The 13,372-nt window shown below is 39.1% G+C and overlaps 1 protein-coding gene across 1 annotated transcript; it reads left to right on the top strand.

The window, feature by feature from the left end:
* The first annotated feature begins 9,622 nt into the window (after positions 1–9,622).
* LOC105994800 (tetratricopeptide repeat protein 30A2-like) lies at positions 9,623–11,620 on the top strand. Its single transcript, XM_013028446.1, has one exon. The coding sequence runs from the start codon at positions 9,623–9,625 to the stop codon at positions 11,618–11,620; it is 1,998 nt and encodes a 665-aa protein (XP_012883900.1).
* Positions 11,621–13,372: the final 1,752 nt, after the last annotated feature.

Here is a 13,372-nt window from a genome sequence, read left to right as displayed (position 1 = left end):
AGGACCATAGCAGAAATATAATAAATGTATTTTGGCTGGTTGTTTTTACACAAGGTTTGTAAGTATCTGATGAGATTATAGTCTATCTTTTAAGAGTTTTAAAATCCACCCTTCATTGTAGATTAAGCTTTTTTCCCTAGGAAGAATAGGTTATTTAATTAAGTCAAAGATGAATGGACATCTATGTAAGAATGTACCAGAAATGACATATTAACATCAAGAACTATCACCAATCCTGAGAGATATTTCACAAGACCAGCAGGGTTATGCAATCCTCCTAGTGATGTTTTAGTATCAAATTTAAGGTTACTACCAGTATCATCTTAAAGACAAACACAAGGATCCCCAATTTTACATTTTTCCTTAAGTTTAAGAAATAATGCTTGGAAAGTGGAGAAATAAGTCCCCAGACAGAAAACACATATTCTATAGGAAGCCAAGTTTATAACAGATAAACTAGAAAGCTGCTTTGCTGCTCATTTTGCCTGAGAGATTGAAGACATACTATGTTTTTTTCCCCAAAGAACATGTGACTAGAAGCTGGACCTCAATCCCTAGCTATGAAGCTACTGACTGGATGACTGTGGACAAGTCACTGAACTCATTTGTCAAGTTGGAGAAATATTTAGAATCTCTGGTCAAATTAATCTTTTAAGGAATCCTCAAAATATATGACATCTAAAGGCTAACTAGTCTTCTGTTTGAAGGGTTAAGGGACCCTGAGCCCTTCAAATCTTCATCTACTTGATTATATATTTTGCACTCCACAAAGAAACACTGGGAAATCAGAAAATTCCTGGATGGGATAAAAACTGAGATTCATTCCAGAAAACATTGCTGTTCTTATTTTTACTGATCAGTATCAGTTATTAACTTTCTTACTGAAATCGTAAAGAAATTGAGACCAACCTCTACAAGGAACATCACTTTCTTGACACAGAGGAGACATTTGGGAAATGTATGAAAAAGACATGACAGAAATTAAGGTAGGAATGGGGCAGGCAGTTGTAGAGAAGTAGTATTGTTATAGCAAGAAAGTAAAAGAAAAATATAAACCAAGTAAAAGGAGAGAAAAGGAAGAAGAAACAAATAGGAAGACCAACACAGGAGAGATGGGAGCTGAGGCAGGTGGTTAAGAGAACTGCCAAAGGAAAAGTGAAAGTCAATCCAAACAAAGAAAAATGGCACTTCCAACCAAAAAAAAAAAGAAGGTGCAGAATCCTATCATCAGTTGAGCAGGAAAGAGAGAGAATTGGCAGGAAGGGGGTTGACAAAGGAGAAAAAGGAGTGGGAGTCCTAAAAAATAATGTTCCTAGATACCCTTTACAGCTGTCTCTGCAGGGAAGACTGGAGACACTGGGGGAGAAAATGAGTGCAGGAAAAATTGCCTCTGCAGAGCAGGTAAGAGGAGGTTGTTCAGATTTATGGATTTTATTAAGCCAGTTTTCTGAATCACTCTGCTATAAAGGAAAATAGCTTCTGCAGGGCTGTCTCCCCTCCTTCAGGTAAGGAACAAAGGATGGGTGGAGCTAAGAACAGCCCTTGGTCTGTGAGATCATCATGTGTCCGCTGCTCAGAAACACTGCAGGTGTTCCTGGGTATTATGCCACATCATGTTTATATCACAAATGGGAATTGAAAAATCAGTCTATGTGAGGCAGCGATGAGCTCACATCTGTTGTCCTCCCCAACAATAAATAAATAGCCTGACAAATGATGCCAGTCCATCTATGGCAAAATTTTAAAGGATGTGTTTTATGATAAAAGTGGACCCAGGGTCTGTCAGAACCTGCAGGCAGCTACAAGCACTGTAGCTGTCCTGAATGTTGATGCTGCATATGGCTAAAAGGAACATAATTTATAGCACAAACCCTACAGATTCCACTAAGGTTGAGTTTTCCTCTCATTTTCTTGCCTTTTTATTGGCTTCACTGCACGGTTGCCAATAGCAACCTCCACTGGTAGCAAGGGGAGTTCAACACCATTGCAATCTGCCATACAGTGGAGCCCTGACAATGTCAACCATCAATCAAGTGACTGTTTGTAATTGCCTCCATCTATTTCTCCTGTCTTGAGATATCTTTCCTATTGGGGAGGCGGGGGGGTGGTCAAGATTTAGAAACTGCTGACTAATGCTAGGGGTCTTTTTTCACGACAACAAAGTGGTAAAAAGAGAGTGGCAGCCTCTTGGTCCAATAACCTTGAGGTTGACCTCCTGAGAGTTTGAGATATTTTTAATCCCTGTGTAAAATAATTTATAACTTCCCAAGAATGTGAGGTATGTGTGAGTATCCCTACCTATTTTCCACTTTTCTATAATAGAGAAGAAGAAAATTCCCCAATCCTTGTCATTAGTGTTCACTATCGGAGGAATGCATTGGAAATGTGAGGCTTCTTGTAACTTCTACTTAACCAGTATGTTTGTTTCCTCAAGTCTCTTGGCATTTATGGTCGAAATGATTTCACCTTATTTTTTTCTATGAGTTGTGGGGTTTTTTTCCAGACCTGATGTTTATTCATACTACTCAGTATGTAAATAACATATGCACAATTTACAATGCAGCCAGAAATCCTAACACATAAAGACAGCTTGGCATACTGTGAAAAATGCCAACAAACACACAGTAGACCAGGACTCTATCCTATCTGGCCACTGGCTAGACTTGTTGTCTTGGGACTCAACAAGTCTCAGGTTTTTATCTGTTTAATAAAAGCACTGACATTTGTTCAGTTTTCACATGAAAGAACCAAGCTCTTTGCTTTTAAAAGTTCCTTCAGACAATTTTTACTTGTATTCCCAAAGAAAACAGAAACAAATCTAAAGAGGTCATCTTCTCACTAAAGTCAAAATGTAAAGATATATAGATATTAGATATAAAAAATCCTGTTCTAAATGTGTCTAAACCTACTTCTAGAGATTACAAAAATATGATCAATATGCTTTTAAAATACACATATATTATTCACTCAGAATAATTTTAGATTATCTTATATCACAATATCTAATAAATAATATTCATTAACTTAGAGTAAATTTAGAAAATAAGTCAAGAAAAGTTAATTTGCCTCTGTTTTCATGGTTTCTTCAATGTGAGATACCTATACATTCAGGTATTTTATATTTGCAAATGTGTTTTGTTAATATTAAGTTTAAAACCTTTTATTAGTGAAATATTATTGTATTGATGTTATTGGAATTCAGTTGTTTTTACATACTTTGGGACAGATTTGGTGGTATACACTTATAGTCCCTGCTACAGGGGTTGGGTAAAGAGACAGGTTAAAGGTTTTTCATTTCAGGCAAAGTTAGTGTAAGACTCAACCTGAAAACAAACTAAAAGCCTAAGGACTTGTGGTGTGGTTTCTCATGGGTAGAATACCTGCCTGGCAAGTGTGAGGCCCCGAGTTCAATCCCTGGTAACACAAAAGAAGGAAGAAAGGGAGGGAGGGACCACAAAAGAAGGAAGAGAGGGAAGGAGTGAGGAAGAGAGGGAGGGAGGAATGGAGGGAGAGAAGGAAGAAAAAGAAGGGGAAGGAAGAAAAGGAAAGAAGGCAAGGAAGAAAAGGAAAGAAGGCAAGGAAGAAAAGGAAGGAGGGAGGGAGATATAAATCATATTTTATCCACTTTAGGTCACTGAACTGAGTCAACTCAATTTACTTTGTGGCTCAATTACTTTTAAATCATTTCTCCCACTGACTCTTACAAATTACAAAAAGACACAAAAAAGTATTCTCCAATAACACTGTGAAACAAGTTCCTTCATTCAGGATAGAAACCTAAACATATTTGGAAAAAAATATTTAATATAAAGAAAAATGCTTACAGTATGTTCACAAAAAAATTTAAATTTAAATTTAAAAAAAAAGAAAAATGCTTTGGCTTGGCAAAAAAGAAAACACAGAAGGAATTCACTAAAGCAAATGAACAAAGCCTAATTTGGGATCCTAAAATCTCTGGCAGTGCCACTAGAGTAAAGTTTCATTATGTGCTCCCACATAACATTCTGAATTGTTATTCTGCAGTGTGTTATAAAGATCTCCCCAAACTCAAATGTATCAGGAATGTAAAGGTGAAGTCTGGCCACTAGAAGATCACAATTCTGTAAACTTCCTAAGTGAACAATAATGGACTAAAGCACATAGATGGCAGAAACAGAAAGGGTTAGGTCTGGAGGATTTTGTGATTAGCAGTTAGACTTAGTGGAGTCCGATGTTGTACTTATATTGTGTATATCACTGTCTTTTTCTTGGCTACCAATTTTGTGTTATACATCTTTTATAATTTAATTTGAGTATCCTTGCATGTTTGCTAATCTCTCAGCAGTGCTAAATATAAGTTGTTTACCTGGTCATTTATCTACCCCAATGTCATTGGATGGATACACTGGTTCAAAAATAAGTTCATTTTATTAAGTAGATAAACTACTTGTTGTGTAAAATGTGTTCTTTGAAGCCATCATTTATCTGTGCTCATTTTATGTGTATAAATTGTGTATTGCAATCTTAATTTTTATTCTGCTTTAGATCTGAATCGTGTTTGGATCATTTTAAACAAAACAGCATAATGTGGAAACAGGAGACTGGGTTTTGCTGAGTCTCATTCCCTTGAGGGGAATATTGCTTTTTCTATTTTATTTTGATGTATAATAATCTAAAGTGGATCCCCTGCTGACTTTCTTTCTAATTATTATTGGTTTACACAAAAGAAGGAATATATGTCTTCAGTTGAGCCATTCCCTTTGTGTAGATTTCCCAGGCTGATGTTTCCTTCAAGAACACTATATTAAACACTGCTTGGCTCTTCCAAATAAATTATGGTTTTGAAACAAACTGTTTAAGAGACCTAAAAGTCTTTGTTTTTAATAAAATGCTTAATGTTTAGCTAAAGCTCTGGAATAATTGTTATTTCTTTTGAGAAGGGCTGAAAGGAGGAAGCATACATTTACATGTTGACTGTTAGTTTAGCCCATTAAGCCTGTTGTGAGCTGTGATGTTTGCCTGTGTGACAGGATACAGGGACAGTAATTTTTAAATGACAAAGGTTCTTCCAATCATTGAAGGTTTTCTGGAGGTAAGAGAGTCTGCAGCCAAAAGCTGGGTTCCTATGTCAGTTGCACAGTGTTCAAATTTGCATGGGCAATTACACTGGGGGATCGCATCAATGCAGGGCCGCCAGCCACAATGACGCTATACAATTACACAATGGCTTCGGTGCTTAAACTTTAAAATTCTTACACCATTGTGCCTGTTCTATTAGAACAAACGGCAGCAAATGATCCAAAGCCAATTCAAATGACTGGTGAGGAGGTACCTAGGGACAGAGGGAAGAGGTGCAGTGTGGCCCACTACTGGCCAATAGGAGGAATCACCAGTGCTAGCTGTGGCAACTGCAGGCTTCTTTGTGCTACGCAGTAAGCAGTTTTAAAGTGAGGCTCACAATAAGAATCATCTAATTCACAGAAGGGCTTGTGAGGATTAATGAGGGAAATTAGGCAAAGCGGGCCTGGTACTAGAAGAACTACACGAACACAGGGACTTAGGGTAGCTCTTTGGATGGGTGGTTGGTTGTTTTAAAATTCCTGTATCCGCTGTTTTGCTTTCTCTGCTACTCCCTGTTATAAACCATAATGCTATTGTGCTCTTCTTGATTAATTCACACAGTAGCATCATAAATCCAAAATATACGCTACTTGATTGAAAGCAAAGCATATTCAAGAAGGAAATCTGTTAAAATATTAATAAAAGTCAAACTGCCAATGAGAGGAGACTTCCAAATAGGGTTGTGTCTCACCATCCACACATAAATGTTACCAATGTTGATTCAGTAAACCATCTTTCCAAAAGTCCTGAAAGATTGAACAGATGCTGCTAAAAGTCAGTGAGCTACATTGCAATTTGAAAAATTTATTGTTGCTTTTTTTTCCTGTTCACAGAGGGAGATGGGGTTTGAGGTATGTATGGCAGTGTAACTGCTTTCATACTGGCCACCCCAAAGATATTGTTCTGGAATCAAAGGGAAAAAGAAGTAACAACTGGAAAATGGTTTGTGCATAAGAACTTCCTTTTACCAAGGATGATGTTTGCCCACAGATGTGATTAGAATATTCATGAATTAACAATGTTTGCCTATAGGAGGTGTTCGCATTTTCAGTATACATAAGACAATATGATTTCCAATGAGATGCAAGAGAGAATGCTAAATACATTATACATGCAGATAGACCATAGAAGCAGATCATGTTGTATTTTGGCATGCAGAACATAAGCATGCTCGAAAGCAAACATCATACATTTAGCTTCTATGAGTTTTGTGTAAATGAAACTCTCCAACATGGTACACATGCCTTCTTCTTATACCAAAATCCACCCTGAATCTCATACCATTTTTCTCAATCACTAATTTGTTTCTACAAATCTCTAACTCACTTCATTACAACCACTAAATACTTACCTACACTTTCTTGATATATATACTCCAAATTTTTAGGATTCTATTGCAAAAAATGATGCTTTATATAGTTTTTCACCTAGATTATCACTTTTGAGAATTTCTATCTTTAATTAAAAGTTCTCTTTTTGTCTGTGTTTCTAGCAGATCAGGCAATCAAGTGACCTCAGTAGTAATCGGCGAATTAACACCAATGAAATTTAGATCGCTTGTGAATTTTTTATTATTCAATAAATTTTAACATTGTAGGGGGAAAAAAGTCTTCTTTTTACTCTTCACATGGGGAAGGAGGAGGAGGAGGTAGAAAAGGAAGAAGGAGGAGGAAGGGGAGGAAGCGGGAGAGGAGGAGGAAGAGGAGAGGAGGAGGAGGATGAAGAATCTATTCCCCAACTACCTATCAGACTAAATAAAAGTGAGTCTCTCACAGCACAGTAATGTTCATGCCAGTTTCACAGTGTGATTGGTGCACTCATAAATGACCCTGCCCTCCAGCTGTCTAAGCTGATTTTTCTGCTTTTTTCAAGCCAAGCCTCTGGAGCAGCATCCCATGAAATAAGGAAGATAGACAGTCACTTTCTTGCCCGCATCTCCTGCCATGCTCACAGAATGGTGCCAACACAAAGAGGAGAACCTGAACTGATTTCCTACAGGGATCAAAGAAAATTGGGAATAGTAGATAGTCCTTTTATTGGGCATGTTTTAAAGTCATTTGGAATTAAATGTTTCCATGGTATAAATACAACTCTACAGAGACACAAAAGATATGAAGTATAATTTCTTGTTTTGTTATCTTACCTTAATATCATCTTACTAAAAAGAACAGTCCATGCACAAGTATTTAAAACTGCTGGGTTCACATTTCCAACAGACAATTGTGAGGCAGAGAGCCTAGTCATAAAGAAGAAGACATTAGCACCAGTCAGAGCCCTCCACCAACCTTCTGTTGAGTTAAAGCCCTAAAAGAGTAGGTGCACTAAGAGATAAAGTTGTCAGAAGCCTCAGAGTAGGATTGAGTTGAATTCAGCTGCCTTATGTCAGGACTTTGGATGAGCCAAAGTCTCTTTAAATCTTCTGAAATGGATAGAGTTGTTCCTTTCTTGATATTGACATATTGAGATGCTCCTTATCTGGCTCCACCCAGGAATACAAAACTGCCAGTTCTCAGCAATAGGAAGCCTGAATATGCCACCAACTATTGCCTCTTTACTGAAGTTTCCTCCTTCCAATACTAAGTGGTTAGTAGTATTCCCAATACTCACTTTCTAACATCTGCTTGAATCTGGAATTGAGGCATGGAACTTCAAAGTCTATGGTCCACACCAAGCTAAAGAGGAAAAGAAAACCCACAAAATTCCCATCATACCAAAACCTAGGCCCAATGTACAGGGGATACATGTATTGAATTATTAACTATTCAACTCTTTCCTTTGGAACTTAGCTGTTTTATATCATGTTTCCTCCTCTAACTACCAGTAGTTGAGAAAATTACATAAACTTTTAAACCTTCCTAGCCCACACAATTTTCATCAGCAATATGCAGATTGGAGGGTGGCTACTAAAATCGCAAATAAATGGACTATAATAGAGTGGATATGCTATGGCTGGTGCTGCCTGTGCAATTAATAAGAAAATAGTTATGGGAAGCAATACTATCTAAAAGACAGTCGAAAGGGTTGCATGAAAGTCTTTATATTATATTATGCTTTTATTTTGATCACATTTATCTTAGGTATTAACACAATGAAAAACACAGAAGATATTAGCTTCTTATTGTGAGGTAAAGTTAGAGGACAAAAGTTTTGGATATAGTCAAGTTTGAATGCAGGGTCAGTAATACATATTTAGTAATATGTTTATAAAAAGGGGGATAGAAAAATGCTTAGAACTGATCTAAAATTGATCTTCTTCTAATACTTGTTAGGAGTCACAGCATATTTTTCTTCTTACCAGTCAACCTCTGGAAATAACCACAATTAAGAACTGCTAGTAACAGAACTATTCTCTCACAAAATTGTTGGATGTAGCAACCTGCTGGTATTGGAAAACAGACATACAACAAAGGAGATCTCCTCAAGGCAATTTCCTTCTGCACAGAAGGGTGCCTAGCCACTCTACTCACAGTCAAGCAGGCACATACAGGTCAGTGGTCAGCTAAGATTTATCCTAATGCAAGGGGTGGTGCTGCCCCTTCTCCCTATTAGGAGTCAGGCTCACATTCTATTTGCCATTGGCTAGCAGGTGAAGGTGGGGTGGAGTGGATCAAGAAAGCTAGAAAGTACTCTGTGAGAGCTAGAAAGTACTCTGGGAGGAGTACTCATTCCTTTCACCTTAGCAGTGGCAAAGGATCACAGTTTGCTAAGAAAGGTGCAGCTCATATTTACAGTTTGAGGAAGTTGGAAATATCAATGAAAAGTCCCTTACCACAAAAAAGCAAGCAATTCCAAGAAATTTAAGTACAAAATGGTGGTTGCGCATAAGTTGGAGACATTCCACTTTGCCAGAAAAGACTTTCTCTCACAAAATGTACTTTCTTGTGACCATAACAGATAATTATAGGGAGATTTTGAGGATATAAATCATGTTTTTCACCCAGATCCTATCACTGAAACAGTGTGAAACAATACCATTGGTACAAACCTAGAATGTATAAGCATCAATGAACGCAATGATCATTTGTGCAGACCCTGGATCTAGGAGGCATGTCATTTACTGTCGATGACCACGTTTTAACAACAAGGGGGAGTCTAAACGTCGCTCTGCTATCTGCAAAACACAAAACAATACACACACACACACACACACACACATGCCTGGAAGAGAGACACATGACATAACACACCCCCAGGGCTGTCTTTCCAGCAAAGACTATGCTTCTAGCATTCATGCCTCTAGCATGAATGGCTGCTATGTCCCAACGGGCAGTGTGAACTAAAAGGTACATATACAAACATGGCTTCAGCATATGAACAGTCCAGAGGATTTGCTTCTCTTTCCCACCCCTGTCACTACACAATCAGGGGTTTTCTGACAGACAGCAAGAAAGAGAAACGCAGGCCAAGGATTCCTTTTCTTTCCTAGCGCATTATTAATTCTCCAGAGTAACATCAGTACATACTTCCATTTCCGGTTGTCTTGTTGCCTTGGAAACAAGGACGCACAGCAAAACTGGCCAGTATGGCCCTACAAAATGGCGCTCAGGTCCCCAAAAGGGAGTTCACGGCGGTGGTGTACAGGCTCATCCGCGACGCCCGCTACACCGAGGCCGTGCAGCTGCTGAGCGCAGAGCTGCAGCGCAGCCCCAAGAGCCGCGCAGGCCTCTCCCTGCTCGGCTACTGCTACTACCGCCTGCAGGAGTTCGCCCTGGCCGCCGAGTGCTATGAGCAGCTCGGCCAGCTCTACCCCGACATCGAGCAGTACCGCCTGTACCAGGCCCAGGCCCTGTACAAGGCCTGCCTCTACCCAGAGGCCACCCGCGTCGCCTTCCTCCTCCTCGACAACCCGGCCTACCACAACCGGGTCCTGCGCCTGCAGGCTGCCATCAAGTACAGTGAGGGAGACCTGCCAGGGGCCAGGAGCCTGGTGGAGCAGCTGCTGGGTGGGGAGGCTGGAGAGGAGGGAGGGGGCGAGAATGACACTGATGGCCAGGTCAACCTGGGCTGTTTGCTCTACAAGGAGGGACACTATGAAGCTGCCTGTTCCAAGTTCTTTGCCGCCCTGCAGGCCTCAGGCTACCAGCCTGATGTGTCCTACAATCTAGCTCTGGCATGTTACAGCAACAGACACTATGGTCCTGCCCTTAAACACATTGCCAACATTATTGAGCGAGGTATTCGCCAGCACCCAGAGCTGGGTGTGGGCATGACCACTGAGGGCATCGATGTTCGCAGTGTGGGCAACACCTCAGTCCTCCACCAGACTGCTCTGGTGGAAGCCTTCAACCTCAAGGCAGCCATAGAATACCAGCTGAAAAACTTTGATGCTGCTCAGGAAGCCCTCACTGACATGCCCCCTAGGGCAGAAGAGGAATTGGACCCTGTGACCTTGCACAACCAGGCACTCATGAACATGGACACCAGGCCTACAGAGGGCTTTGAAAAGCTACAGTTTTTGCTGCAACAGAATCCCTTTCCCCCAGAGACCTTTGGCAACCTCTTACTGCTCTACTGTAAATATGAGTATTTTGATCTGGCAGCAGATGTCCTGGCAGAGAATGCGCATCTCACTTATAAATTCCTCACACCCTATCTCTATGACTTCTTGGATGCAATGATCACTTGCCAGACAGCTCCTGAAGAGGCTTTCATTAAGCTTGATGGGCTAGCAGGGATGCTGACTGAGCAGCTCCAGAGACTCACCAAACAAGTACAAGAAGCAAGACACAATAAAGATGAAAACCTTGTCAAAAAAGCATTGATTGAATATGATGATGCCCTTGAGAAGTACATTCCTGTGTTGATGGCTCAGGCAAAAATCTATTGGAACCTTGAAAATTATTCAATGGTGGAGAAGATCTTCCGCAAATCCGTGGAATTCTGTAATGAACATGATGTATGGAAGTTGAATGTGGCTCATATTCTTTTCATGCAGGAAGACAAATACAAAGAAGCCATTGGTTTCTATGAGCCCATAGTCAAGAAGCATTATGATAACATCCTGAATGTCAGTGCTGTTGTGTTAGCCAACCTCTGTGTTTCCTACATTATGACCAGTCAAAATGAAGAAGCTGAGGAGTTGATGAGGAAGATTGAAAAGGAAGAAGAGCACCTGTCCTATGATGACCCAGACAAGAAAATCTACCATCTCTGCATTGTGAATTTGGTGATAGGAACACTTTATTGTGCCAAAGGAAATTATGACTTTGGCATTTCTCGAATTATCAGGAGCTTGGAACCTTACAACAAAAAACTGGGAACTGATACTTGGTATTATGCCAAAAGATGCTTCTTCTCCCTATTAGAAAACATGTCCAAGCATATGATAGTGCTTTGTGACAATGTTATTGAAGAATGTGTCCAGTTTCTAGAGCATTGTGAAGTTTTTGGCAGAAATATACCTGCTGTTATAGAGCAACCTCTGGAGGAAGATAGAATATATACTGGAAAGAATACAGTCACATATGAATCTAGACAGTTAAAAGCTTTGATTTATGAGATCACAGGATGGAATATGTAGCAATGACAAGGATTTTTTTTATCATAAAAGTCTATCCCATCTTTGTATAGTATTGTTTCTATGACACCACACTTTTCACATTTTGAACTTTGTACACTTCAAAATTATTTTTTAAACAAGTGGAAGGAATTTTTCTTCAAACTTCACAAAATGAAATACAATAAAATAAACTTGAACCTTAAAATGAATTATGTAGTATATCTGGGCTTACATAATCATTTCAGGAAATTATGTGTTCTACTCCAACAACTTAGCTTCATAATTATATTAATTTGTATTTCACAAATTGTATGTAGTTGTTGGATATTTCAGCAAGGTTTTTCAATACAGATACAATGCTTTATCTAGCAAAAACTGCTGCTGTTCATGGTCTTTCTTCAAATGGACAAGATTTAGTGGAAAATTTTGCACCCAAGTAATAGCATGGTTTGTATGGTGTGGAGAAAATAATAAAATGAATAAAATTTTCTCTGATTTACTTTAGTTTTTATAGTAAGTAGACTTTATGAACACAAACAGAATTATAACCAAAGAAGGTTTGGAAGGTCAATTTTCTTAATTTCTGTACTGATGCTGTAAATTAGGAGAGAGATATTAGTGATGGAGTTCCTTGTAGTTTTTTGGAAAAGGAAAGAATATCCTCCCTACTATTCATGACATAATCAAATTCTGCTCCTACTCAAACCACAAGTAAAATGTTCAATCAGTATTCTGAAACCATATCAACATTTTGTGTTTCACTTTAACCAGTTTCATGTTTATAACCTTCCCAATCATTATTTTTTTTTGGGGGGGGCAAGTTGGTTCCCCCTGTGAACTGTTGTGTGATTGTCAATTCCATCATATCTGGCTTAGGCAAGAACATGGATTGGCTTAGTTTGTGCTTATGTTGGAAGATCTTTACTTTCAAAGAAAACTTTGGGAAGTAGAACATGGAAGAAAATTAGTGAGAAACCAACAGTGCTCTGTCTGAAGAAGCAGCTGGCTGGTAACACATGTCATCTTTCAACAAGGCAAAGGAATCTGATTCCCTTGTACCACCCATCCCTGGTGGAAAATAAAACCCTGCCTAGGGAGAGCCATCTCTGCCCAGGGAAAGGCAGCCCTGTCCTGGTGGAGGAGGACCCCCAAGGAGGGACAGCTTTGCCTGAGGCAGCCTCATCAAAAGTCTGTAAAATCTCACTGTGGGTGGGGGGTGGGGAGAGGTTTGTAAAAGCTTGCAGAGATTCCCAGTGACAGAGAACAATACAACAGTGATACTCACTAGACACTATGTTGGAAATAAACTTTATAACTTGGGGGGTGAGGGGAACTGAAGGAAAAGTGAGAAAAGAGGGAGGGGCAACAGTGTTAAAAAAGAAATATACTCATTACCTTCCTTGTGTAATTGTAACCCCTTTGCATATTACCTTTTCAATAAGTTTTTTTTTTAAGCTGAAGTAAAATCACCATCAAAAAATATAACTTTGTCTAGCATTGTAATCTTATTTGGTGAGTATTTATTCCCAGGACTAGAAATATATCATTTCATGCCTTCCTGGCTTTTAGAGTTTCTTCTAAGATGTCTGATGTAATTTTCATAATTTCCCATTATAAATAAGTTGATTTCTTGTTCTTTAAGTTTTGAATGTTCTTTTTTTTTCTTTTTTTTATTTATTTTTTATTTGTGAACATACTGTACAGAGGGGTTACAATTACATGGGCAGGATAATGCGTACATTTCTTACCAAGCATTGCAGCCTCCTCCTTTGG

The sequence above is a fragment of the Dipodomys ordii genome, unplaced genomic scaffold (assembly GCF_000151885.1).
Source record: "Dipodomys ordii isolate 6190 unplaced genomic scaffold, Dord_2.0 Scaffold5, whole genome shotgun sequence".
Lineage (NCBI taxonomy): Eukaryota > Metazoa > Chordata > Mammalia > Rodentia > Heteromyidae > Dipodomys > Dipodomys ordii.
The sequence above is the reverse complement of the archived record's forward strand: the minus strand, read 5'-3'. Positions and strand labels throughout refer to the sequence as shown.

What these genes read in the sequence shown, in the direction of transcription:
- LOC105994800 (XM_013028446.1), top strand. Translation starts at nt 9,623, where the DNA reads ATGGCCCTACAAAATGGCGCTCAGGTCCCCAAAAGGGAGTTCACGGCG.